This window comes from Giraffa tippelskirchi, chromosome 9 (assembly GCF_054371585.1).
Source record: "Giraffa tippelskirchi isolate mGirTip1 chromosome 9, T2T-mGirTip1v1.2.pri, whole genome shotgun sequence".
NCBI classification, from domain to species: Eukaryota; Metazoa; Chordata; class Mammalia; order Artiodactyla; family Giraffidae; genus Giraffa; species Giraffa tippelskirchi.
The window spans coordinates 92,873,702-92,898,638 of NC_137283.1; the positions used below are offsets into that span (position 1 = coordinate 92,873,702).

General features: G+C 37.7%; 1 protein-coding gene across 3 annotated transcripts in view; it reads right to left on the reverse strand.

Annotated features, from left to right (window-relative positions):
• The window catches only part of CENPW (centromere protein W), a 39,972-nt gene extending 16,690 nt beyond the window's left edge, over positions 1–23,282 (reverse strand). The window contains exons 1-3 of one of the 3 annotated variants that reach the window (XM_081529815.1): positions 22,980–23,282; positions 17,344–17,457; positions 15,289–15,434 (exon numbers count right to left, since the gene is read on the reverse strand). In XM_081529815.1, the coding sequence (XP_081385941.1) occupies positions 15,408–15,434; positions 17,344–17,457; positions 22,980–23,105 (267 nt within the window). In that variant the 5' untranslated portion in view covers positions 23,106–23,282 and the 3' untranslated portion in view covers positions 15,289–15,407. Of the gene's footprint in view, positions 1–15,288; positions 15,435–17,343; positions 17,460–22,939 lie in introns of those variants that run through there. The other 2 variants (XM_081529814.1, XM_081529813.1) reach the window with 2 other exon arrangements.
• Positions 23,283–24,937: the final 1,655 nt, after the last annotated feature.

The following is a 24,937-nucleotide window of genomic DNA, read 5'->3' on the forward strand; positions in this document are numbered from 1 at the left end:
ACTCATACATGGAATTCGACAAATGCCTGAATGAATGTGAATTACGAAAGCTTTAGCATAGCATTAACTTTGAAAAACCTAGGGAACAAACAAGACTTGGTCACTGGGAATGTTTGTTTCTCCAGATTGTTTAGGAATATCTTGTAGAAGAGATTAATTTATGTTCATCCCCTTGTGGCTCAGCTGATAAAAAATCTGCCTGTAATGTGGGAGACCTGCGTTCGATCCCTGGGTTGGGAAGATCCTCTGGAGAAGGGAAAGGCTACCCACTCCAGTATTCTGGCCTGGAGAATTCCATGGACTGTATAGTCCATGGGGTCTCAAAGAGTCGGACACGACTGAGAGACTTTCACTTCACTTCACTTCAGATCACAGAAAGTGTCAATATATGGAAATAACAGGAACATTCCAGACAAATAAAGAACTTCCTAAAAATGAGAACAGTTTACACATCATTGCATTTCCTCAGTATTGAACAATTCATATAGCAAATAGTCAACAAAAGTGTTGAATGAATGAATGGAATTATTATATGCCTGAAGCTAATTTTGTTATTCAAATTTCAAAGTGGCAGCAGTTTAATAATTTGCTTTACTAAGAATTCATATAAGACTCTTATTTCACAGTATACATAACTACATTAAGGTCAAGACTTCTTTGCTCTCAGGAGTGTGTATTGTCTGAGCTATTGGGTCTCACCTCGGTGCTGATAAATACAAGCTCAGTTGCCATAAATCTGCACTCTACCAAACTTAATCATCCAAGAGGCAAAATTCCCAAGCCATGTCTACATGTCTTTCTTTACTTGTCTTGCATTCAAGTGGCATGATGCATTAGACTGGCATTGTCGAGCTGCCTGAATAAAATCTCAACTCTTAAAAAAAAAAAAAAAGTCTCCCAAATCAAATTTTGCCATCTCATTTCTAAGTTCAAAATGGTTCAATTTTTAAAAGTCACTGGCCTTGCTGTTTTTAAATATGCTCCATATGTAGAACTACATCAGGCTTTTAAAATCATCTACTCCCTGTGCATCTTCACCAGTCCTTTCTATATTAATTGAAATAGGCAATGTTAGTTCTGATGGCTATTACTTTGGGCCAATTTTTTAAAAATTTTTATTAGAGTCCTTATTAACCTAATGACTTTGTTTTTCCATCTGTGTACCTTTGCAAATGCTATCCTTCTTGAGAATCCCATAACCCCCTCTGCTCCCAGCTTCCCTGATATCTCCTCCATGCCTCTTTTTAACTCAGGAAAAAGCCTAAGCTAATCTTTACGGATTTCCTTAGTCACTCAAATTCAGAGAAACCTCCATTTCTGAGAACTCCTAAAGCAAGGCCTAGACCGCGAATCAGGCAGTGTGCTGCCTAATCTCCAAAGACAGCCTTCAAGAATACCACCATTACCTATGTGCTCTCCCTCACATCCAGCGTTTATTCCCCTACCACAGCACAGGTTGCTCTTGTGACTGCCTTGACCAATGGAAAGGGGGTTAAAATGGATATCCTGGTACTTTTGATCCAAGTACATTTAACAGTACTAAAAATGTCTACTTCCTGATTCTTGGAGCCTTAATCAATGATTTAAAGCAGCCCCATTGGATAGAGGCCACATGAAGATGTTCTAGAGGATGAGACATTATGGGAAGAGAGAATCAACTTGGAAGAGACCCGAGGCCCAGATACATGAGTGAAGAAGTCATCTTGGATATCCCAGCCCAGTTATCATGACTGCAATGGTATGAGACTTCAAGTGAAACCAGCAGAAGAACAGCCCAGCTGAGCTCCAACCAATCCAAAAAATCATAAGAAACAATAAAAGCGCCATTGTCTTAAGCCATTAAGTTTTAGGGTGACTTGTCAAACAGCAATAACCAAAACAGGCAATCTATGCTGTTAGTAGCATAGATTTTTATGGGTGAAATTGCATTAAATATTGGTTAACTGTCCTGTGTCATGAGCTATTCCCTGTGCTATTTGCTCAAACTATATACTTCTTAAGGACAAAGAATGTGTTTTAATTGTTTTTATGCCCCTCACTTTCCAGCACAGTGCCCTAAAAATACCAGCTGCTGAAATAATACTAACTTGTCCACAGACTACTTTATAGAGACCCATCTAATTTATTTTGGCTCTTGGAAGTCTCAGAATAAAGCTAATTTTGTTACAAAATCATTTCCTTACATACATAAAAATCTTTGAGGACTATATAATTCACAAAATTTCAGAATCCAAAAACATTATCATTTATATCTTGCACCTTCATTATTTTTCACATGTGAAGAAACATTGTTTACATAGTTATTCAACTATAAGAAAATATAATCACTTTGAGGCCTCCCCTAGATACCAAAAAGAAAACTGACTCAGCTGCATCTAGAAATAAAGTAACATTTAAAATTCCAAATGACTAAGAGAAACATTTTATTTTATTACTCAAGGGCATAGAATCTATATTACTGGTAATATCCCAAAACACTTTAGAAGACTTATGTAACAATGAAATGATTGCATTTCCAGAAAGACACTTACCAAGTTTATTGCTGGTTCTTTCTGCACTTCTTCAGTGATTCAGTCTTTTGGCTAGACATTTTAACTTTTCTGCATCACTGGAAACTTGTCCAAAATATATTTCAAATAACCACATACATTCAGAACCTCATTCTTAAAACTTATAGGAATATTTCACCAATTCAGTGATCTCACTAACTAAATATCTTTGGCTATACAATTCCACACCTACATCACATATCATTTGGGGAACAGGGTGTACTAGGTACCCTGATAATCTATCTGGCTATATTTATTTCCTAGTATTGAATTGTTTTAAGTACACCAGTCATTTAAAGTGAAGGTTACTTTACCTGGGATCACAGATAATATTAGAAAGCAAGAGAATAAAATGACACACAACTTTGAAAATATAATTTAAGATGTTGAACATTAAAACTATAAATAAGATATATAAAATGTTTTATTTAAACATGTTTGAAACCACATATGTATGTATTATTTTTCATATTCATAAATTGGCCCTCCAATTACAAATCTTTTCCACATTTTCTCACTAGCAAAATCTGGATTTCCTCTGGCCACACAGTCTGAGAAAGCAATAAGATGAAAAAGAGTAACAAATGTCCTGATTCTGTACTCAACAGCTGAAAGAACTCCAGCCTAATATGTTAAGGCTTTAAACTTAATGATTTTAATATACATCTTTTGTAGAATCAGTGGGTTCTACAAAACAGCTCTTCTGCCAGAGACACATATCTAATATGTGCTTTTCCTTTCTTTAATGACAGAACCTTGACTGTGTTCAGAGAAAGTGCCAAAAACACTAAAATCCTTATGAATAAAATTTAACCAAGGATGTAAAAGGCCTGAATGCTGAAAAACTATGAGATCCTGAGGAAAGAAATTGAAGACACAAACAAATGGAAACAGATATCATGTTCTTGGATTTGAAGAAGCAATTTTGTCAAAACGTTCATACCCAAATCAATCTACAGATTCATTGCAATCCCTATCAGAAGTCCACTGGCATTTTTCACAAAAAAATAATAAATAAATAAACTATCCTAAAATTTCTATGGAACTGCAAAAGACCCCCAAAAGTCAAAGCAATCCTAAGATGGAAGAACAAAGCTGGAGGCATAATACTTCCTGGTTTCAAGCTATACTACAAAGCTATAGTAATCAAAATCATATGGTACAGGTATTAAAAAAAAAAGACACATAGACCAGGAGAACAGAGGAGAGAGTCCAGATATAATCCCATGCATATATGACCAACTCATTTTTAAAATATTCATTTGGCTGCATTGAGTCTTGGTTGTGGCATGGGAGATCTTCACTGCATCATGCAGGATATTTCAGTACGCAGGCTCAGTTGCTCTGTGACATATGGGATCTTAGATCCCAAACTAGAGATCAAACCTATTTCCCCTGCATTGTAAGGCAGATTCTTAACCACTGCAACACCAGAGAAGTCCCTGACCAACCCAATTTTGACAAGGGTGCCAAACACATAATGGGGAAATAATAGATCTTAAATAAATGGGGTTGGGAAAACTGAATATCTACATGCAAAGGAATGAAACCAAACCCCTTTCTTACACCACACACAAAAATTAACTCAAAATGGATCAAACACTAAATATAAGAACTGAAGCGAAACATAACTATAAGGCACATACATCAGATTGCATTGTTTTTCTCTGCACAGAAAATACTTATTAAAATAGCAATTTTATTTTTCAAATTTGAATTTTTAGTATTTATGCTTTACTACTACAAAGTCTTAAAATTTAATGCCAGTAGGGATCAAAATTAATGCTTTTCCTCATTTAAATCTTGGCAGACTTAACGCTCAAAACTCAGAGATAAAATTTGATTTAAAAGCCCACTAAGAACAAATTGCTTAACCAGAAACCTGGACTTCACAATTAAGGTATTTCATCACCCACAAAATACAGGGAAAAGAAACACATATGGCCACAAAACATAAAAATGCTCCTTTTCATTTAATGCTTTGTGGATAAGATGTAGGAAAAAGAAAAACAGAAATGTTTTTCTTGCTTAACTAGTTACTGAAATCCCTAAACAGTAGCTTTGAATAGACTCTTTTCATCATAAACACATATTTTTACACATAGATAACACTGTTTTTCTTTATACTGTGCTATGCTAGCTGTGGTTTGATCACAACTCACATATATCTCTGAAAATGTGTAAAAGAATCAAAGTTCCATTTTAATTATCTCTGAGCCCCAAGTTTACAATATTTAAAGATTAGGCTAGGTGAACTGAATTCATTATGCTATGACTCCAGCAGTATGTGGTTGTACCTGAAAATTATGAAATTCTAGTCATTTCACATCACTCAGATCTCAAGACTCACCAGGATCATTTTCTTCAGTGTTTTTATCTGCTTGAAAATTGCCCAGCACATGCAATTTTGAGCATGATTATGAGCACCAAACTACTGCTCTATGAATCTGAGTTTCCTGATTTGCATTGAAGTGCATAATTGTGAATAACAACTATCTTTTCAGGCCTCTAGTAAAAACAAAATATCTCTGTTCAGTTCAGTCGCTCAGTTGTGTCCAACTCTTTGTGACCCCATGGACTGCAGCACGCCAGGCTTACCTGTCAATCACCAACTTCCAGAGCTTATTCAAATTCATGTCCATCAAGGTGGTGACACCATCCAATCATCTCATCCTCTGTTGACCCCTTCTCCTCCCACACTCAATCTTTCCCAGCATCAGGGTCTTTTCAAATGAGTCTGTTCTAAGCATCAGGTGGCCAAAGGATTGGAGCTTCATTTTCAGCATCAGTCCTTCCAATGAATATTCAGGACTGATTTCCTTTAGGATTGATTGGTTTGATCTCCTTGCAGTCCAAGGGACTCTCAAGAGTCTTCTCTAACACCACAGTTCAAAAGGCATCAATTCCTCGGTGCTCAGCTTTCTTCACCATCCAACTCTCACATCCATACATGACCACTGGAAAAACCATAGCTTTGACTAGACGGACCTTTGTTGGCAAAATGTCTCTGGTTTTTAATATGCTGTCCAGCTTGGTCATAACTTTTCTTCCAAAGACTAAGTGTCTTTTAATTTCATGCCTGCAGTCACCATCTGCAGTGATTTTGGAGCCCCCAAAAAAGTCAGTCACTGTTTCCATTGTTTCCCCATCTATTTGCCATGAAGTGATGGGACCAGATGCCAAGATCTTAGTTTTCTGAATCTTGAACTTTAAGCCAACTTTTTCACTCTCTTCTTTCACTTTCATCAAGAAAAGAAGAACTCTAGTTCTTCTTCACTTTCTGCCATAGGGTGGTGTCATCTGCATATCTGAAGTTATTTCTCCCAGCAATCTTGATTCCAGCTTGTGCTTCATCCAGCCCGGCATTTCACATGATGTATTCTGCATATAAGTTAAACAAGCAGGGTGACAATATACAGCCTTGACATACTCCTTTTCCAATTTAGAACCAGTCTATTGTTCCATAATCTCAATCGTCATGAGACAAGATTGAGAAATATCTCAATCATCCTGCAAATGAGGTGTCTTCTGAGCTGCCTTTACTCAGTAACAACTTGCCTCAATACTAAATTTACTTTATCCTACACTATTTTATTAACTCTTCTTCATGTCTCTCAATCATGGTTAGGTAGATGTTGGGGAACTGTGTAATTTCCTTGGTTCTGTCTCACCGCAGCAAAAACCTGAAGCGAGGGGCAGACCAGTGTTACAGCTCTGTGTTACAACTCAGTTTTATCTGACAAGCAAAACAAAATACATCCTTGAGGCATGAGGGCGGGCCAACCCAAAAGATGAGAGAAGAGAGATTCCCGGCTCAATTTTGGCTCCTCTTCCTATATATTTTTTTCTCCTCCCCCTGAGCCTACCCTATGTAAACTGGGCTAGCCAGGAGGGCTGTTTATTTTGCCTGAGGTCCTCACTCCGGTCCTCAGACCTTCCTTTGTTCTACTTTCACATGTTTTTCCCTTCTTTGTCTTTTAGGCACAGCTATTCTGGACTCCTTTTTCCTATTCTAACTACATAACAGTAGATAAGAGAATTTTGAAAGCGAACAAGATAAGAAGCACACTAAATGTCTGTCATTCAAGTTTTCTAAAGTGGACAATTTTATTCACCCATTCACAAGAGCTGAGTCTCATGAGAAAAGCAACCTTGACAGAAAAGTTACATTTAGAATGGATAGTGGGTGGGGGTAGCACCAGACATAAAGGGTCAGGTGGTCACAGGAATATTTGAAAGCTCAGTGCAGGGGAAAAAGAGGAGGCACTATTAAACCCTGAGGGATAATGGTGTGGCAGTCTGGCAGAGAGAGTGAAAGAAGCAGAAATTTTCAGAAATCATAAGTAGGGAAGTGAAATCTATCAGAAGAAAAACTTCAGAAGCTTTCTGGATAAAATACAGAAAAGTGAATATTGTACCTTTAAGAAAGCCTGAAGTTACCTTTAGGTAAATTTTGAAGACAGGTTTTTATTCCTTTAAATGTGATACAAAAAAGACAACATCAAAAGGGGCTTGGTTTTAAGGTGTTAAGTGATGGTTTCTGTCTTTCATCCATTCAACAGTTATATAGTCAAATGCTTAATTGATGCTGGCACAGTAGCACATTCTGTGGGACTATAATGCAGAATTCTGGATCTCAGGTTTAGTACCAAATGCCTCTAGGAGACAGCTTAGAACTACGTGTAGAGTGCATCGCATCATTCCTGTCAAATTCTTTGACTCAGAATGCAATGGACTGAATGTAAGATAAATAGTGTGCACTGTTATGGTTCCTGGTACAGCATCATAAAGGAAAAAGAGACACTACTGAGCTAAGTACAATTTGAAAAGGTCTTTCTTGGTGCTGAATATACAGAAAAGCAAATTCTATATAGTTCTATTATTTGTGCACTATATGAAGGAAGTCTAAGAAACTCATGTGTGTTAGCCGCTCAGTTGTGTCCGACTTTTTGCAACACCATGGACTGTAACCCACCAGGCTCCCCTGCCTGGAATTCTCCAGGCAAGAATACTGGAGTGGGTAGCCATTCCCTTCTCTAGGGGATCTTCCCGACCCAGGGATCAAACCCGGGTCTCCTGGATTGCAGGCAGATTCTTTACCAACTGAGCCATGGGGAAGTTGCAAATTGGACAGAAGTCTTAATCCAACTTACACGGAAACAGGAAATCTTAAGATATTTGAGTCTCTTTTGGATGGGAGAGGTGACGTTGATGCGAGATATGCTTGAATGGGCTCAAATATTTAGCCCAACTTCTACTGCCCAAGACCAGATTCTTTAAGAATCTGGCTGCTACTATTCAACTTGTAATTGAGCAAGCTTTGGAACCAATGATACAAAGCTAAGTGCTACCAGAAACTTGAGAAACAGAAAATAACTGAGTCATAGCTAGGGCATGCCACTAAAATTGACCAGGAATGTCAAAAGAAATGCCAATTTTTAAGTGTTCAAATGGGTTGTGATTTCAAATACCTACAGAAATGTAGCAGTTAACTAAGGCAGGCCTGACTAAGTGAAGTGAACCAAATACCAAAGAATGTCTTCATCTGAAAGGAGAGGTTATATAGGACCAACTGATTCTGGCTGCATGATTTCCATATTGCACAATTTTTCAAAAGAAGCCAGAAATTAAAGTTGCATGTAGAATTTAATTATTAATATGTGATCAACTAATTCAGTGTTTAAAAAAATTATATGGATTAAACAATACTTCTCTGCAGGCCAAACACGGTACTTCGGAGAACAATTTATGATCTCTGGTTATTCCACCCCATAATAGATGGCCAGCTGGGAGTCCAACAAAGAATTTTCAAACTGAGAATTAACAGATGTAGGCCATTTTTCTTTTGAAATGTATTTCTATGTTTTGTTTTTAAAATAAAATTTGACTATAAATACCAAAACTGTCCCAACATCACCAAGATATATCCTTGAAACAACATCTATCTCCCAGCAGTGCTATTTTTACCTTTTAAATTTCCTAGTTCAGCTATTATTTTAAAATAAAGTCAAATGAAAAAATAAGATTAATTTTACCTACATTTACAGAACTCTTGAGCATTACAGGTTCTAGTTGCATTTTTTTTTCAAACTTACACTCATGAGAAATCCCATTATCTGTAATTTATCTTCATACTAAACAATTTCATATCAAAAATGTGTATTTATATTGCAAGTTAAGACATTGAAATCTTGGTACAATAATGCTTTAAAAGAATTGTGAACTTTTACGTCAGACTAAGAATCTATGAGGCTTTCTGTCCAAGATGAACCATACACACATGCTTTCCCTCCTTAGACTTTATTAAAATAATAAAGTATAAAAAGGTATAAACCAAAATTGAATAGCTAAGATGTAGACTTTAAGAATTTTCTAGATGCAAAGAGGATAATATTCTGAGTGCTGAGGCACAGCCAAAGAGGTTACAGGCAACAACAGGAGTAGCAGATGCTGCAGCAGACAGCTGACCTGTCCAAGCAGAACTCTGGGGCCTCTCCCGAGTCCAGATTGCCACATACGATGCAGGATGAGTGAGACGGGGCAATAACAAAATGATTAAGTGAAGACCTAAATGTTGGACAGTCCATTCTCAGAAAGTTTATCCCAGGAGGGAGAGGGGATGGATTCTTCTCTAAGGAAATCAGGTTAATTACAGAGAGGCCACGAGGATGAGTGTGGATAGTTCATGATAAAGTTCTCCATGTTCTGAATTTTTAGAGTTCCCTAGCATTAATACCCAGCTCTCGGCTCATTAATTCACTCACCTCCAAAGAAAGCTTGATAAAAAATAATCTCTGCCTATACATACATATCTCTAAGTTTCAGACCACAAATAGTAATAACCAGACTCAGAAGTTTCATTTTAATCTAAAATTATGAGCCACAGAAAGATGCTCAATGGAAACATGATTGGGTATACATTTTATTCAAAGACAATTCCAGTTCTGTGGAGATGGACTAGAGGCTGAAGATAGGATAGGAAACTATGGAGTCAAGGAAACCACATAGGATGCTGTAATAATTCAGGTGTCAGGTACATATTTCCTGTATTAGACATTGAAAGAGAATCTGAAATGAAGCAGTGGGTATGGAAAGAGGTAGGGATAGACTTAAGATTCAAAGTCAGATCTTCGCAACCTATTTAACTGAATAAGGGAAGGAGGCAGATGGATGTGAAACAGGAAGACTCAAGGATAAATCTCAGGTTTTTAGTTTAGCTAACTCCAAGAATGGACTGCAATGGAAAATAAATGAATTTGAGGGAAAAGTTGAGTTCAGATTTACATACATTAAAAGACAAATGGAGTTAAGGGTCAGCTTAACACTATCTGTATGTCCTATGTGCACTAGCTTACTAGATGCATGCCTTATAAAAAGAAGTGCTACAGGAAATCAGTGGATAGATTTGAGCAGGCTTACTAAGAAAGTGGTTAAGTTGGGTTTTAAGGAATTTAAATGTGAAGTGGATAAGACATAATTATACCTGAGATATGTTTCCCTCAAAGTGGATAGGAGGACAAATACAATTTCCTACTAATTTATATTATAAAATGTGATTGTTGTTATTCAGTTACTCAGTTGTGTCAAACTCTTTGTGACCCCATGGACTGCAGCACATCAGGCTTCCCTGTCCTTCGCTATCTCCCGGAGTTTGCTCAAACTCAAACTCATGTCCATTGAGTCGATGATGCCATCCAATTATCTCATCCTGTATTGCCCCCTTCTTCTCTTGCCCTCAATCTTTCCCAGCATCAGGGTCTTTTCCAATGAGTCAGTTCTTTGCATCAGGTGGTCAAAGTTTTGGAGCTTCAGCTTCAGCATCAGTCCTTCCTATGAACATTTAGGGTTGATTTCCTTTAGTATTGACTGGTTTGATCTCCAGCTTCAGCATCAGTCCTTCCTATGAACATTTAGGGTTGATTTCCTTTAGTATTGACTGGTTTGATCTCCTTGCTGTCCAAGGGACTCTCGAGAGTCTTCTCCAACACCACAGTTCAAAAACATCAATTCTTTGTCCCTCAGCCTTCTTTACAGTCCAACTCTCACTACTGAAATAACTATAGCTTTGACTAGATGGACCTTTGTTGGCAAAGTATTATTTCTGAGTTTTCCAAATTTGCTGGCATATTGAGTGCAGCACTATAAGAGCATAATCTTTTAGGATTTGATATAGCTCAGCTGGAATTCCATCACCTCCATTAGCTTTGTCCATAGCAATGCTTCCTGAGGCCCACTTGACTTGGCATTCCAGGATGTCTGGCTCCAGGTGAGTGATCACATCATCATGGTTATCCAGGTCATTAAGACATTTTTTGTACAGTTCTGTATATTCTTGCCACTGGTTCTTCATATCTTCTGCTTCTGTTAGTTCCATACTGTTTCTGTACTTTATTGTGCCCATCTTTGCATGAACATTCCCTTGGTATCTCTAATCTTCTTGAAGAGGTCTTTCCAAACCTATTGTTTTCCTCTATTTCTTTGCATTGATCACTGAGGAAGATTCTCTTATCTCTCATGCTATTTTTGGAACTCTGCATTCAGATGGGTGTATCTTTCCTTTTCTTCTTTGCCTTTTGCTTTTCTTTTGTCAGCTATTTGTCAGGCCATCTTAGACAACCATTTTGCTTTTTCACATTTCTTTTTCTTGGGCATGGTTTTGGTCACCACCTCTTGTACAATGTTATGAACCTCCATCCGCAGTACTTCAGACACTCTGTCTGAACATATAAAACGTGATACATACACTTAAAGAATTTACATGTTCCACAACCCAGCAATCCCACTGCTGGGCATACACACTAAGGAAACCAGAATTGAAAGAGACACGTGTACCCCAATGTTCATCGCAGCACTGTTTACAATAGCCAGGATGTGGAAGAAACCTAGATGTCCATCAGCAGATGAATGGATAAGAAAGCTGTGGTACATATACACAATGGAATATTACTCAGCCATTAAAGAGAATGCATTTGAATCAGTTCTAATGAGGTGGATGAAATTGGAGCCTATTTTACAGAGTGAAGTAAATCAGAAAGAAAAACACCAGTACAGTATACTAATGCATATATATGGAATTTAGAAAGATAGTAACGATGACCCTAAATGCGAGATAGCAAAAGAGACACAGGTGTAAAGAACAGTCTTTTGGACTCTGTGGGAGAAGGCGAGGGTGGGATGATTTGAGAGAATAGCATTGAAACATGTATATTATCATATGTGAATCAGATTGCCAGTCCAGGTCTGATGCATGAGACAGGGTGCTCAGAGCTGCTGCACTGGGATGACCCTGAGGGATGGAATAGGGCGGGAGGTGGGAGGGGGGGTTCAGGATGGGGAACACATGTACACCCATGGCTGATTCATGTCAATGTATGGTAAAAACCACTACAATATTGTAAAGTAATTAGCTTCCAATTAAAAAAAAAAGATTTACATGTTCCAAGCCATGTATTGGACACTAGAAGAAGTGAAGTCCTAGTCAGCTATATACTGGATGCTGTTTTGCTGTTTAGCTGCTAAGTCGTGTCTGTCTCTTTGTGACCCCACAGACTGTAGCCCACCAGGCTTCTACCCACCAGGCTTCTATGTCCATGGCATTTCCTAGGCAAGAATACTCGAGTGGGTTGCCATTTTCTTCTCCAGGGGATCTTTCTGACCCAGGGATTGAACCCAGGTCTCCTGCTAAGGAGGCAGATTCTTTACCACAGAGCCACCTGGGAAGCCCCATACTGTATAGAGAAATTTAAAAAAAAAAATGTTTAAGATAAATTCTTTTAAGTTGGTGGTAGATTTCCACATCTGCCAGATGTACAGTACATGTACACCAGACAGTACAAGAGAGGAAAGTAAAAAATTATGGGAAGGGTTGAGGCATTTTTCAACATAAGTATCAAAAGGAACAAGCCAAAGCTGCTTAACAATTGGAGGACCCAATCTTCAAAAGGAAAACAAAGTTTCAGTTCATCTCATAGGGGAATTATGTTAAGTACATTTCAAGAATTGCAATATCGTTATAATAGGATATCCTAGAACTCTCATTTTATTTCCAAATTGTGCTAAACTGTAATTATGTAATTCAAAATAATTGATTTTATTCAACATACCATCATTAACTAAAACCAAGAGCCAACTCTATGTTGGGCACTTTCTGTAATACTTCAAAACTCCGAGGAAACCAGGACATAAATTACAAGTAGGACAAAATTCTGATTTACCTAGCAAGCCACAAGGGAAGCCCATTAAAATTTTAGGTGGGAGAATCCAAAATAAATATAAATGGACTTGTGATTCATTAATTAGGGGTCTCAAATCTATCTACTAACCACAAAAGCAGTACTGGCATTCACCAGGGCCAAAAGTATATTACAAAACTCTGACAAATTCCAAACTGGCACTGTAGTTAATGAGATCATTTTGTGTGACAATTTTCAAGATTTTTTTTTCCTTTTGTAATATTTATTAACAATAAAATATTTTACTTAGCTGCTGGTAATTCCATCAAAGTCTTTCAGAACTTCTGTTTTCAAGAAGATAGAACAAACATATTTTACATACATGTGTGGGCAGATGTGTGTGAAACAGAAGAAAAGACAAAGAACTAGCTATGAACTTAGGACCAAAGGAAAATAACAGTGCTGAGTTCCCTATATTTGTCAAAAATCAAACACAAAGATTCAGTGACCTCTAAATAGTATATACCCAATAAAATCCATGGCAAAACACAATCACAGTCAAATTTCATTGCCAGGAGAAACATCAATAACCTCAGATATGCAGATGACACCACCCTTAAGGCAGAAAGTGAAGAAGAACTAGAGTCTTTTGATGAAAGTGAGAGGAAAGTGAAAAAGTTGGCTTAAAGCTCAACATTCAGAAAACTAAGACCTTGGCATCTGGTCCCACCACTTCATGGCAAATAGATGGGGAAACAGTGGAAACAGTGGCTGACTTTATTTTTCTAGGCTCCAAAATCACCGCAGATGGTGATTGCAGCCATGAAATTAAAAGACGCTTACTCCTTGGAAGGAAAGTTATGACCAACCTAGACAGCATATTAAAATGCAGAGACATTACTTTGTCAATAAAGGTCCGTCTAGTCAAGGCTATGGTTTTTCCAGTAGTCATGTATGGATGTGAGAGTTGGACTAGAAAGAAAGTTGAGTGCCGAAGAATTGATGCCTTTGAACTGTGGTGTTGGAGAAGACTCTTGAGAGTCCCTTGGACTGCAAGAAGATCCAACCAGTCCATCTTAAAGGAAATCAGTTCTGAATAGTCATTGGAAGGACTGATGCTGAAGCTGAAACTTCAATACTTGTGAAGAACTGACTCATTTGAAAAGACCCTGATGCTGGGAAATATTGAAGGCAGGAGGAGACGGGGACGAGAAAGGATGCGATGTTTGGATGGCATCACCAAGTCGATGGACATGAGTGTGAGCAAGCTCCAGGAGTTGGTGATGGACAGGGAGGCCTGGAATGCTGCAGTCCATCGGGTTGCAAAGAGTCAGACACGACTGACTGATTGAACTGAACTGAAATATTAACTTACCATTCAATCCAGCACCAATCATACTCCTGGGCATTTATCCCAGTGAAATTAAAATTGCATAAAAGCTGGTACACAATTGTTCATAACAGCTTTATTTATGATAACCAAAAAAAAAAAAAAACCTAGAAATAATCAAAATATCCCTAATGAGTAAACTGTGGTATATAAATACCAGGAAATAGGATGACTCAGTAATAAAACAGGAACAAAGTGCTATATGCAACAACTTGGAGGATCAAGAAAGTTAAGACAACTGAAAAAATCAAATTTCCCAAAGTCAAAACCTGTATGATTCCATCAGAATGGCAAAACCATAAAGATGGAGAACAGATTAGCGGTTGCCAGGGCTTAGAGATGGTAGGGGTATGAGGGGGGTTGTATGTGCAGTGGTTGTGGGGAGCTGGGTGTAATTATTAAAGAAAAGCACAATGGAGAACTTTGTGGTGATGAAATAGTTCTATATCTTGATAGTAGTGGTGGTTACATAAATCTGCAAATGTGCTAAAATGGTACAGAATTATGCACATATTGTACCAAGTCAAATTCCTGGCTTTGATACTGTACCCTAATTATTTACATTGGGAGAAAACAAGGGGACTTCTCTGTACTACTTTTGCAACTTCAAGTTGCAACATAATTATTTAAAAGCAAAATGGAAAAACACAACTATTAGATGATATGCAAAAACTTCTAAAAGATTTCTTGGGGGGAACAGATGCTCATCTATTAAATCTGTGTGACTTGAAGAAAATCAGTCCGTTTGCTCTGTAACTTTTTTTTTTTGGTTTTGAAGAGAAATAGGTTTTGAAAACACTCTGCTGGTGTTTACAGTCAAGAAATTATTTCAGTATACTATTGGCCTAACATAAAAGCAGACTGCATTGCTTATGCAAAGGTATTAAATAGTTAAAATATTTAAAATGTATCTAGATTTGACTGTACATTGTCTTCCTTCAGAGATTAAATTGATTCCCTAACTAACAGTGAGTACATCTAAATACTTATAAACTTAATTCTAAGAAATACATTTCTTCAAGCTACTTCATACACTAAGATTTCATTTTTGATATGTAAAACATTTGCAATACCAACAAAAGGGAAGTAGGATGAACTTGAAATAATTCCTCAAAAACAAAGATTATATAGTTCTATGTGTTTGAGATATTTCAATACCAGCAAAAAAACATACAAATACACAACTAGCCAATATTTTAATACACAATATTAACTGCTTTATAAAAAGTGCTTTCATGATCTGTTACCACCTAAAATAATACATCATACAATTTTCAAAAATGTGTTCTTTGACTTCTAACCTCTGCTCTTCTTTAGAATTACCTGTGAGGGGGAGAAAATGAAGATTTACATTATACCTAGGGCAAATGAAACACAATTCCTCAACAAAAAGTTTAAAAGTCCTATGTGTATAATACGCAAGTCTCTGAATCCATAAAAACCCAATTTGGAATGTGATTAGGGAATCTTTTGCCTTATAAATTGTCTTAGACTTTTCTAAAATAGTCTAATTCTCTCAGAGAATGTGAAACATGCCTAGATTCTCAAAATCTGGTTTTATAATAGTCACTTCTAGATGTTAACTTCTTCAATTGTGCCAAAAGTGTTCAGATTAATGGCTCTTGAGGTTTATAGAAAATTTAGTAATTCAGGGAATTAAGATATGTTCTAAAGCTTGAAAATCCTATTATAAACCAGGAATGTAACAACCATAAAGCAATACAAATCCATCCAAACACCAAATTTCCTGTATTTAGGGTGGAATTATATCAGAGACCAAGGCCAGTTATCTCAAGCTGAAAAGCTTGTTATGTAGGTAATTTTCACAACATGAAGCCCAGAAGAAAAAGTAAACAAAATGAAATCTTAAGTTGTAAGGGACAAAGAACATTAAAGACCAGAAATATATATATATATAAAAATGCTTTTATAGAACTTACCTTCTTTTAGGTAAGTCTACTTATAATTCACTAATAAAAGCAAACCAATACTAAATTTAAGATATACACATAGACTCCTCATGTTTTTAAGCTTTGCTTTACCTGTAGAAAACACTTACATTGACTTTAACAGTCCAGAAACTAGTTGAAATGTTTATAATTGTAAGAGAATTTAAAGCCCCTTAAAAAATGCCAGGGCATGCCATTTCTAGAATCTCACAAAAGTCATCAATCTCTAGACTCTCTCACTGGCCTAGAAGTACTAGGCCAGTACTTCTCTGTTCTACAAGATGTTAATATGGGGACTGCAAAATAAAATACTATGTACTCAAATTCATTTAAAAAATTCTAAGTACATTATATACCCAAATTTACAAAAAGGTAAGTTAAACAGAGTTCAACAAATTACTGGTGTATTTCTCATAACTGTTGATAACTATATATATATTATAACTATAACTATATATGAGATAACTTCTCATAACTTTACATTAACTATAGTTACATAAAAATGTTTACATTGTGGGAAGCTGGATAAAAGGTACAGTGGAAATAGTATAGTATTTTTGTACCTTCCATGGGTCTATAATTAGTTCAAAATATTGAAATGTTAAATAAAAAATGCTTATAAAGCGGTAAACCATAAAAAATAAGTCTCTCTCACATCATCCCCTAGTGAACCATGTGCCCGTTCCTTGCATATCCTCACAGAAAGGAGCTCTCTATACATAACACTGTAACTGTTCAGGGAGGTACAGTAAGTTAGGCTATATAAACTCATCTGACCCCAGAAGCCTTTCCTGTTGGGGCCTCTATTAACATCACGTGAAAATAATCTTGGGAACATATATGGAAAAAAACTCTGCCTTAAGTTATCACACTCTTACATTATATAGAAGTATCAGTAAGAAGCAATCTTCTCTGCTTATGTAAGCAATTTGATTCAGAAGTCACTCAACTCAAAACAAGTTTAGAAAAATAATTAGGTAAACTTAAAATGATCAAGAAGAAAAGTTTTCATAAATTTTAAGGTAATAACGCTACTACAAATCACACAGATTAGCAGTCAAACATTCATTTTCCCCTAAAGCAATAAAGCAATGGCCATGAATCTTTCCATCAGAAATCCATACTATATATAATAAAGAAAATCTAACTGTAATTAAAATTCATGAAAAGCTAAGCATCAACTCAGTCAAGAAAACTGAATAAGGAATCTAAATCAGGCAGCGGTGACGAACTAGGTGGTGTTTCAAGGTAACTGTGCTCAAGAAAAGAACTTCAGATCTTACCTTCGCTGCAGCCAGTACATGCTCCTTTTTAATGACTCCACACTTACTCCCACAAGCATTTATCCGTGACTCTTCTGCTAATCGATGAACAAAGAGTAAACAGTTCAGATGTATCTGTAAAAAAGAAAATTCAAAATGATTTTTAAACTCAAACATTGATATTTTGAAATAATGACTTTTAAAAAGAAGATCCCAAATTTTAATGCTACACTATTTACTACTGTGATTCAATCACTTAACTTATTTAAGGTAACACAGAATTCATTTTAATATAGGTCCATGTTAAAATTCCATAAAAAAGAGACTTAGTTACTACAGTACATGAAATAAGGCTGTGTAAAGCTGATCAAAGGCCATAGACAACAGTATTACTTTAAAGGATCATTATATAAAACCTTAGGTAGGACTCTAACAAGAACAAATATTTCTGTTTTCCATTCCAGCTAAAGTTAAGTTTCTAATGTAATTTAAAATCCCCCCTAAGAAAAACATATCAACTACTGTATTTAAGGCTAATCATCTCTCATTCTACAATCCAAGGTGTAAAAATTTTTAAGCAGATATTTAATTTAAAATGTCTAATCAAAAAAAATTTAATAATTGAAATTTTAAAAGTTTATTGAATTGAAAAGAGTAGATACAAAGGTCAAGTTACTTGTCATACAACAACATGAGAATAATCATATCTACTATTAATAATTTTAAAATTTCTTTAAAAATAGCCTTAAACTAGATAAAATAAGCAGAGAATACAAAATTAAAAAGTGCACAAAGAACTAGAGTTATATATTAGCATTGTGGGAAGCTGAAGAAAACGAATGGGAATTCTGTAGTATTTTTGCCACTTCTTATGAATCTACAGTTATTTCAAAATTAACATATAAAGCAAAAAATCTATAAAGATAAACTGACAAAAGTAAACCTCTCTTCAACTTCATTCCCCAGTCAATTATGATTGCCAGTTTCTTGCATATTCTTATAGAAATAACTTCTACATATATGTAAAATATATATATGTATCATAAGAAGTGTGTATAGATATGTACCTTTATTTAACCTCACTATTTGAATATGTACAACATTTTGCCAAATATATTACTCAAAGTTCACTAGTCAGTCAAAAAGTGCTACTCATTCTATATGCATATACCTTGAAAACAGTTAAAAGTAGAGCACAAAACCCAAGCAAGTGAGAATGTATCCTAAAAATTCCCACCAAATAAAATGTAACTCTCAACTCTTAAAAAAAAAGCAAGACTAAAGTGAGTTGCTGTCCTGTTTCAATTCTCCACTAGTATTGACTCTAGTGCTCTTGTATTTAAGTTATTGGTAATACGCCATCCTTTGTTTCTGACAGGTACCTGAAGGCACTACCAATTCAGGTTCAATTATACAGTATCTTTAACATATAACTTCTTTGGTCATTTACTTAAGGTACACATTCTTTGGGCTTCTCTGGTAGCTCAGATGGTAAAGAATCCGCCTACAATGAAGGAGACCTGGATTCCATTTTTGGGTTGAGAAGATCCCCTGGAGAAGGGAATGGCAGCCCATGCCAATATTCTTGCCTGGAGAATTCCATGGACAGAGGAGCCTGGCGGGCTATGGTCCATGGCATCGCAAAGAGTCTGACATACTGGGCAACTAACACTTTCTTTCACTTTTACACATTCTTTGCAGTGAGATCAATTAATACACAACACTTAACTCTTCCCCCACAATTCACTAAATGCTAAATAACTAGGTAATGTGGTCCTTTAAATTATTACTTATTATTATATAGCAGAAATCTTTAGTGGATTGTTGATGTTTAGGAATGTTTTAGTGATAACTGGGAAAGTAGAGTAGGGGATTTAAATTGAACGTGACAGAGAACCTTTGGAAGGAGATTTTCTTTTGGTCTTCTTTAACTTTTGTAAGAACTCTGAGGTAAATCACCCAATTGATTCTTTACACTATACCATGTCATTCAAAATATGTTTAAATTTCCAGTGATATACCATTTCGTTTTGCAACAAAAACACTCCATAATATGGCACAATTTCTTCCATTAATCTTCATTCTCTACTTCTAAACCTAAATAGCTTCCAGATACCCTCAGGATAAATTCCAAATTCCTTAATACTAAACCCCATCTGACTAGGACTTTCCAATTCCGTCTCACCTTTTCCAGCTTCCAGTTCTACGCTAGGCCTTCTGAATTTCTTTCAGTATTCAAATACAATTTTGCCTACTGCCATGCTACTGGTCTATACTGAAAAGCCAAGTCCTCCCAATACATAAGGTTACACTGATCTATGGTACCCCGAACTTCTTATAACTGTACATACACATACATTAGGCAGCAATTTCTCACCTCTCTTCCTCAATGTAAGGGCAAAACCATGTCTACCTTCCCAGACATTGTATCCCAGTGACCTGTAGCCTGTGGCCCAGTTAAGCAGTCTATAATTATCATTGCATGAGCAAAAAATCCATCCATATCTCCCCAAATTAGGCAAACAAAAATTTTTAGGCTATCCCAAATAAACTACATTCTGTTTTGAGACTTGAGTCCTTTACTCTTCATGGGCATGAAACATAGACACTGAGTTAATATTTTTTTTTAACATCAGAATTTTTTTTTTAAACAACCTATTTCTCTGTCATAAAACAGTTAACTGGTGCCACTCAAGTGCACTAAGGTTTAAATTTAAATAGTCAGAAAAAAGCAAATTTTAAGGTTTCAGGTAGATATTCAACCTTGGAAAAGGTAAGCCATTCTGTTAAGAACTTACTTTGGAAAAATTTAAAAATTAGCTTCTTTGAAAGGTAAGCTAAAAGATAATTTAAAAAGAAATACCCATTTGATTAAAAGACTGGGCCAGCATGACTTCCTCCCCACTTCCTCATAGCACTTTTGAGTTTTACATAAACCATAAGTACTCAGATATTTGCACAGTATCCCTTAGTGATAAATCTAAAAACTAACTCAGCTACAAGAAAGCTGAACAATTTGAGATTAACGTATGCTCCCCAGTACTGGCCCTGGTGACATAAAATCAAGTAAGCTATAAAACAAAACAACAACAAAAAGCCAGTGCAGGAGAACTATAACATAACACAAAGAAGTTATGAATAAAATGTTACAAATATCAATCCACACATAGTTACATCACTCTCAAATTGTACACTCAGAATGTTCAAGGTATAATGCTAAACACTAGGAATACAAAAAGTTCCCAATTTAAAGTTCCCAGTCAGACAGGAGAACAAAACCCTTAAGAAACTAAAGACAAATGTGTGACAGTAGATGATAATGGAAGATAAGATGGATCGTTTCTAAGATGACGAAGGAAGACTTCACTGAGTAAGAGGCATTTGAACTCAATTTTGAAAGAACTGGGGTTTGCCAAGTGGAGTGGAATGAGGACATCTTCATGCAGAAGAAACATCTTATGCAAAGACAGCAGAAAAGTAGATTAGTTTTGTGTTAAAGACAATGGGAGACACAAAAGGAGATATGTTTGGTTCCTTCTCCTCAAGAAGCTGTGTACCACACTGGGAGACAACACTGATATACAAAACTCTTAGAGAACACTGTCAGGGTCCCAGTAGCTAAACTGTATGATGTAAACTCTTACGGCTATCAAAGTTTAGAAAAAAAGAAATAAAAACAGACTGCCTCAATTGTAGAGAAGTTTACGGATGCTGTGGGACACCTGCTGGGTAAGATTATTAAGTGCCAATGGCAAGCAGAAAACCATAAGTAAAGAAACCAGACAGTGAAGGAGAAATAATGAAAGCCAAAGATAAGCATACAATCTAGGGATACACAGTGGCCAAAAGAACTTCCTTTGCCCTACCACTGCAAATGCTTATGAATTTCACCTCCCATCCTTTCCTGTACCACTTGGATCCCACTCCACAACAGAGCCCACCTGTCCATGGGTCACTTTGGGGCAGGCAAGTTTGAATGTGGGAGGAATCTGACTACTTGAGAAATTTCTGGCCAACAATTTGCACCAACTGGTAATCTCCTTCCCCTCCATTTAGAACCCCAACACCAGTGAAAATTTCAGAATTAATAACCTAAAATTCTTTTGAAAATCAATTTCACTTTAATACAGCTCACTTGTGCCACCTTAATCACTACCTTTGGAGAAGGAAAGTAATAAAACAATATGTATTGTCTTTTCTTACAGAGTCTAAGAAAGGAACCAAAAAGAAGGACAGGAGATATTAGAAAGGCTACTTTTATAAGAAAAAAAAACCAGTAGTTTTGGCTTCAGAGAAAGGAAAAGTGAGGACAATTCTATAGTAATCTAGCAAAAATAGAAATCCTAAAATTACCGGAGCCAGTAGAGAACTGGCAGAGGCTACAGAGAAAAGAGATGGGGAGGTGAGGGAGAAAAAAAAACAATGTAGCTTAGGAACAAACAATTGCATTCTGAAGACACTCTCCATGTCATATATTCCTATTATCCAAAATTCTTTATCCTTGATCTCCTGGAAATTAGGTGCCCACCTGTAGTGGTTCCTTTACTCAAAGAGCTCTTATAACAAACCACAGGAGGTGCCTCCTATGGTACAAACCCAGGGAAAGTGTTCATTCTGCTAGAGGGATAATATATTCCAGGCATTCAACATAAAAGCCCTCAATTTATTTCAAAACAGAAATATTAGAGTGGTTTGACTGTGGCTTTTTATTAGGTGAGCATTATGCAGTAGTTACTATGAGTCAGGTAAAATTTTAACTGTTGGCTTGAAAACTAAACTAATAGGTGTTCTCCTTGTCTAGGAAAACGAATTCACACTTGGGAGCATACTATTTACAAACTTTTGGATCAGTGTTCTTTAGTAAGTAAGCTGAAGTGGAAGAAATGGCAATATATTTAATAATATACTTAATAACATAAAGAGAAGGGGAAGGAAAGAAGACCAGGAGAAATGCACTTTTGAAAAGCATGCCACAAATGCCTTTTACAGTAGTTAAATGAAAGTAACCCACCCTGAATTTCAAAATCGATTTTTAAAAAACTCTATCTTCGAACCTTCACAAATTACACTAAGCACGGTGTAAGTACCAGACTGCTCCTGAAGAGTGATACCTAAAAACTAAAAGCAGTTAATTTTTTCCTTAAACTGATGTGGCTAAAAGCCTCCCGTTTGAAAAAAAAAAAAAAGACAGGATATCTACATTTCAGCGGGCCCCAAAACAACTTAGCGTCGGGAATACTAACAGGCCCAGGTTTTGCTGCGAATGCCTCAAGCGTAGGCCTCAAAGAGCTAAATTAGCTGTTACCGTTCAGTCGCTGAGTTGTGTTCGACCCTATGAACTGCAGCACACCAGGCTTCCCCGTCCTTCCTTATTCTCCCTGAGTTTTCTCAAACTCATGTCGATTGAGTCAATGATGCCAGCCAACCATCTCATCCTCTGTTGCCCTCTTCTCCTCTTGCCCTGTCTTTCCCAGCATCAAAACCTTTACCATCCCAGCATCAGAGTCTTTACCAACGAGTGGACTCTTTGGCATCAGGTGGTCAAAGTATTGGAGCTTTAGCAGACTGGCTGGGGGTGGCAGCGAAATACAGCCTGGGGTTTATTTCCCCGATTTATCGCAGCCCCACTGCCAGTCTATGAAGGGACAAAATCTCACCAGTAGGTCGCTACTCGTCTCCAAACGAAGGTGAGGCTTCTGTCGTTTGAAAACGCGCTTTAGAAAGCCGCGAGGAGCCTTGCGCCTTATCATCTTCCTCTGCGAGACCGTGGTGGACAGCGCCATTCTCACCCTCGGGTTTTAGCAGCAGCCGTCTCAACTTCCCGGCTCCTCCCTGCGCCGCACTGAAGCTCACGCCAGCGAGTACACCAAGAACCCCGACTCAGACGCTCCCACAGGCCCCGAGACGCCGGCCGGAACTTTTGAATCTACCGCCACAGAGCGCGCCCGGCGCCCGGTAGTGACGTTAGGGGTGCGCAAGCCCTCCCCTTGGCGCCCGGATGTTGGTGGAACACACCCTCGGTGGGCGTTCCATGACGTCACAGACGGGGAGGGCTGCGGGTTTCACCGTAAGTAGCTGTTGGAAGCAATTCCTCCAGTGTTCCATAAAGATGTTGGAAATTTGTGGAAAATGCTGGTATGCCAAGTCAGTCACGCTTACTGTCCCAGCTCTCACTCTCTACTGAGCCTAAGACCAATGAACGAAAAAGTAGATGAATAGAAGGAAGTTTGTCATGTTTTATAAGGCTTCTTAAAGAGCCAATGCCTTCTTAGCAGGGCTTGATTTTCTGCCGCCGTCTATGGGGTCACACAGAGTTGGACACGACTGAAGTGACTTAGCAGCAGCAGCAGCTAATATTTTTCACTTTTACATAATTTTATCTGATCTTACCTGAAGTCTTTTCATGAGTCAGGCTTTCCTTTACAAATGCTGCTCACTTTAATTTAAGCCCTCTCTGCTTAACCTTGCGATAACTTCTGGCGTAGTTTAAATGCTACCTGTTTGAAATCTTCATTTGCAAGCAGTTAACTCGTTTTCCGTGCCACCCCTGTAAATTCTCACACTTCATCCTACAGCACCTGGAGCACCACCCACTGGTTTCTTGGTTTAATAGATCTGGATGTGCCTGCACTAAGTCACTTCAGTCCTGTCTGATTCTTTAGGACCCTATGGACTGTAGCCCACCAGGCCACTCTGTCCGTGGGATTCTCCAGGCAAGAATACTGGAATAGATTGCCATGCCCTCCTCCAGGGGATATTCCCTGCCAATGGATCCAACAGGTCTATTGCCTCTCCTGCAATGACAGGCTGTTTACTTTGGCCACCTCATGCGAAGAGTTGACTCATTGGAAAAGACCCTAATGCTGGGTAGGATTGGGGGCAGAAGGAGAAGGGGACGACAGAGGATGAGATGGCTGGATGGCATCACTGACTCGATGGGCATGGGTTTGGATAGACTCTGGGAGTTGGTGATGGACAGAGAGGCCTGGCGTGCTGCAATTCATGGGGTCGCTAAGAGTCGGACACGACTGAGCGACTGAACTGAACTGAGCACCACCTAGGAAGCCCCAATAGGTCTGGATGAGACTTTAGAATTTGCGTTTCTCAGCTCAGTTCAGTCGCTCAGTCGTATCCGACACTTTGTGACCCCATGGACCTCAGCATGCCAGGCCTCCTGGTCCATTGCCAACTCCTGGAGTTTAACCAGACTCATGTCCATTGAGTTGGTGATGCCATCCAAGCATCTCATCCTGTGTTGTCTCCTTCTCCTCCTGCTTTCAGTCTTTTCCAGCATCAGGGTCTTTTCAAGTGAGTCGCGTTTCTAACAAGTACTTAAGTTATGTTGGCACTGCTAGTCTGACCACTCTGGTATCTCTGTGGTTTATTTTAATTACCTCTACCACTGGGCTTCCCTGGTGGCTCAGCTGGTAAAGAATCCACGTGAAATGCGGGAGACCCAGGTTTGCTCCCTGGGTGGGAAAGATCCCCTGGAAAAGAGAATGGCTTCCTGCTCCAGTGTTCTTCCTGGAGAATCCCATGGACACCCTGGCAGGATACAGTCCAGAGGGTCCCAAAGAGTCCGACATGACTGCTGTGGTAGTGATTGTGCTTTCAG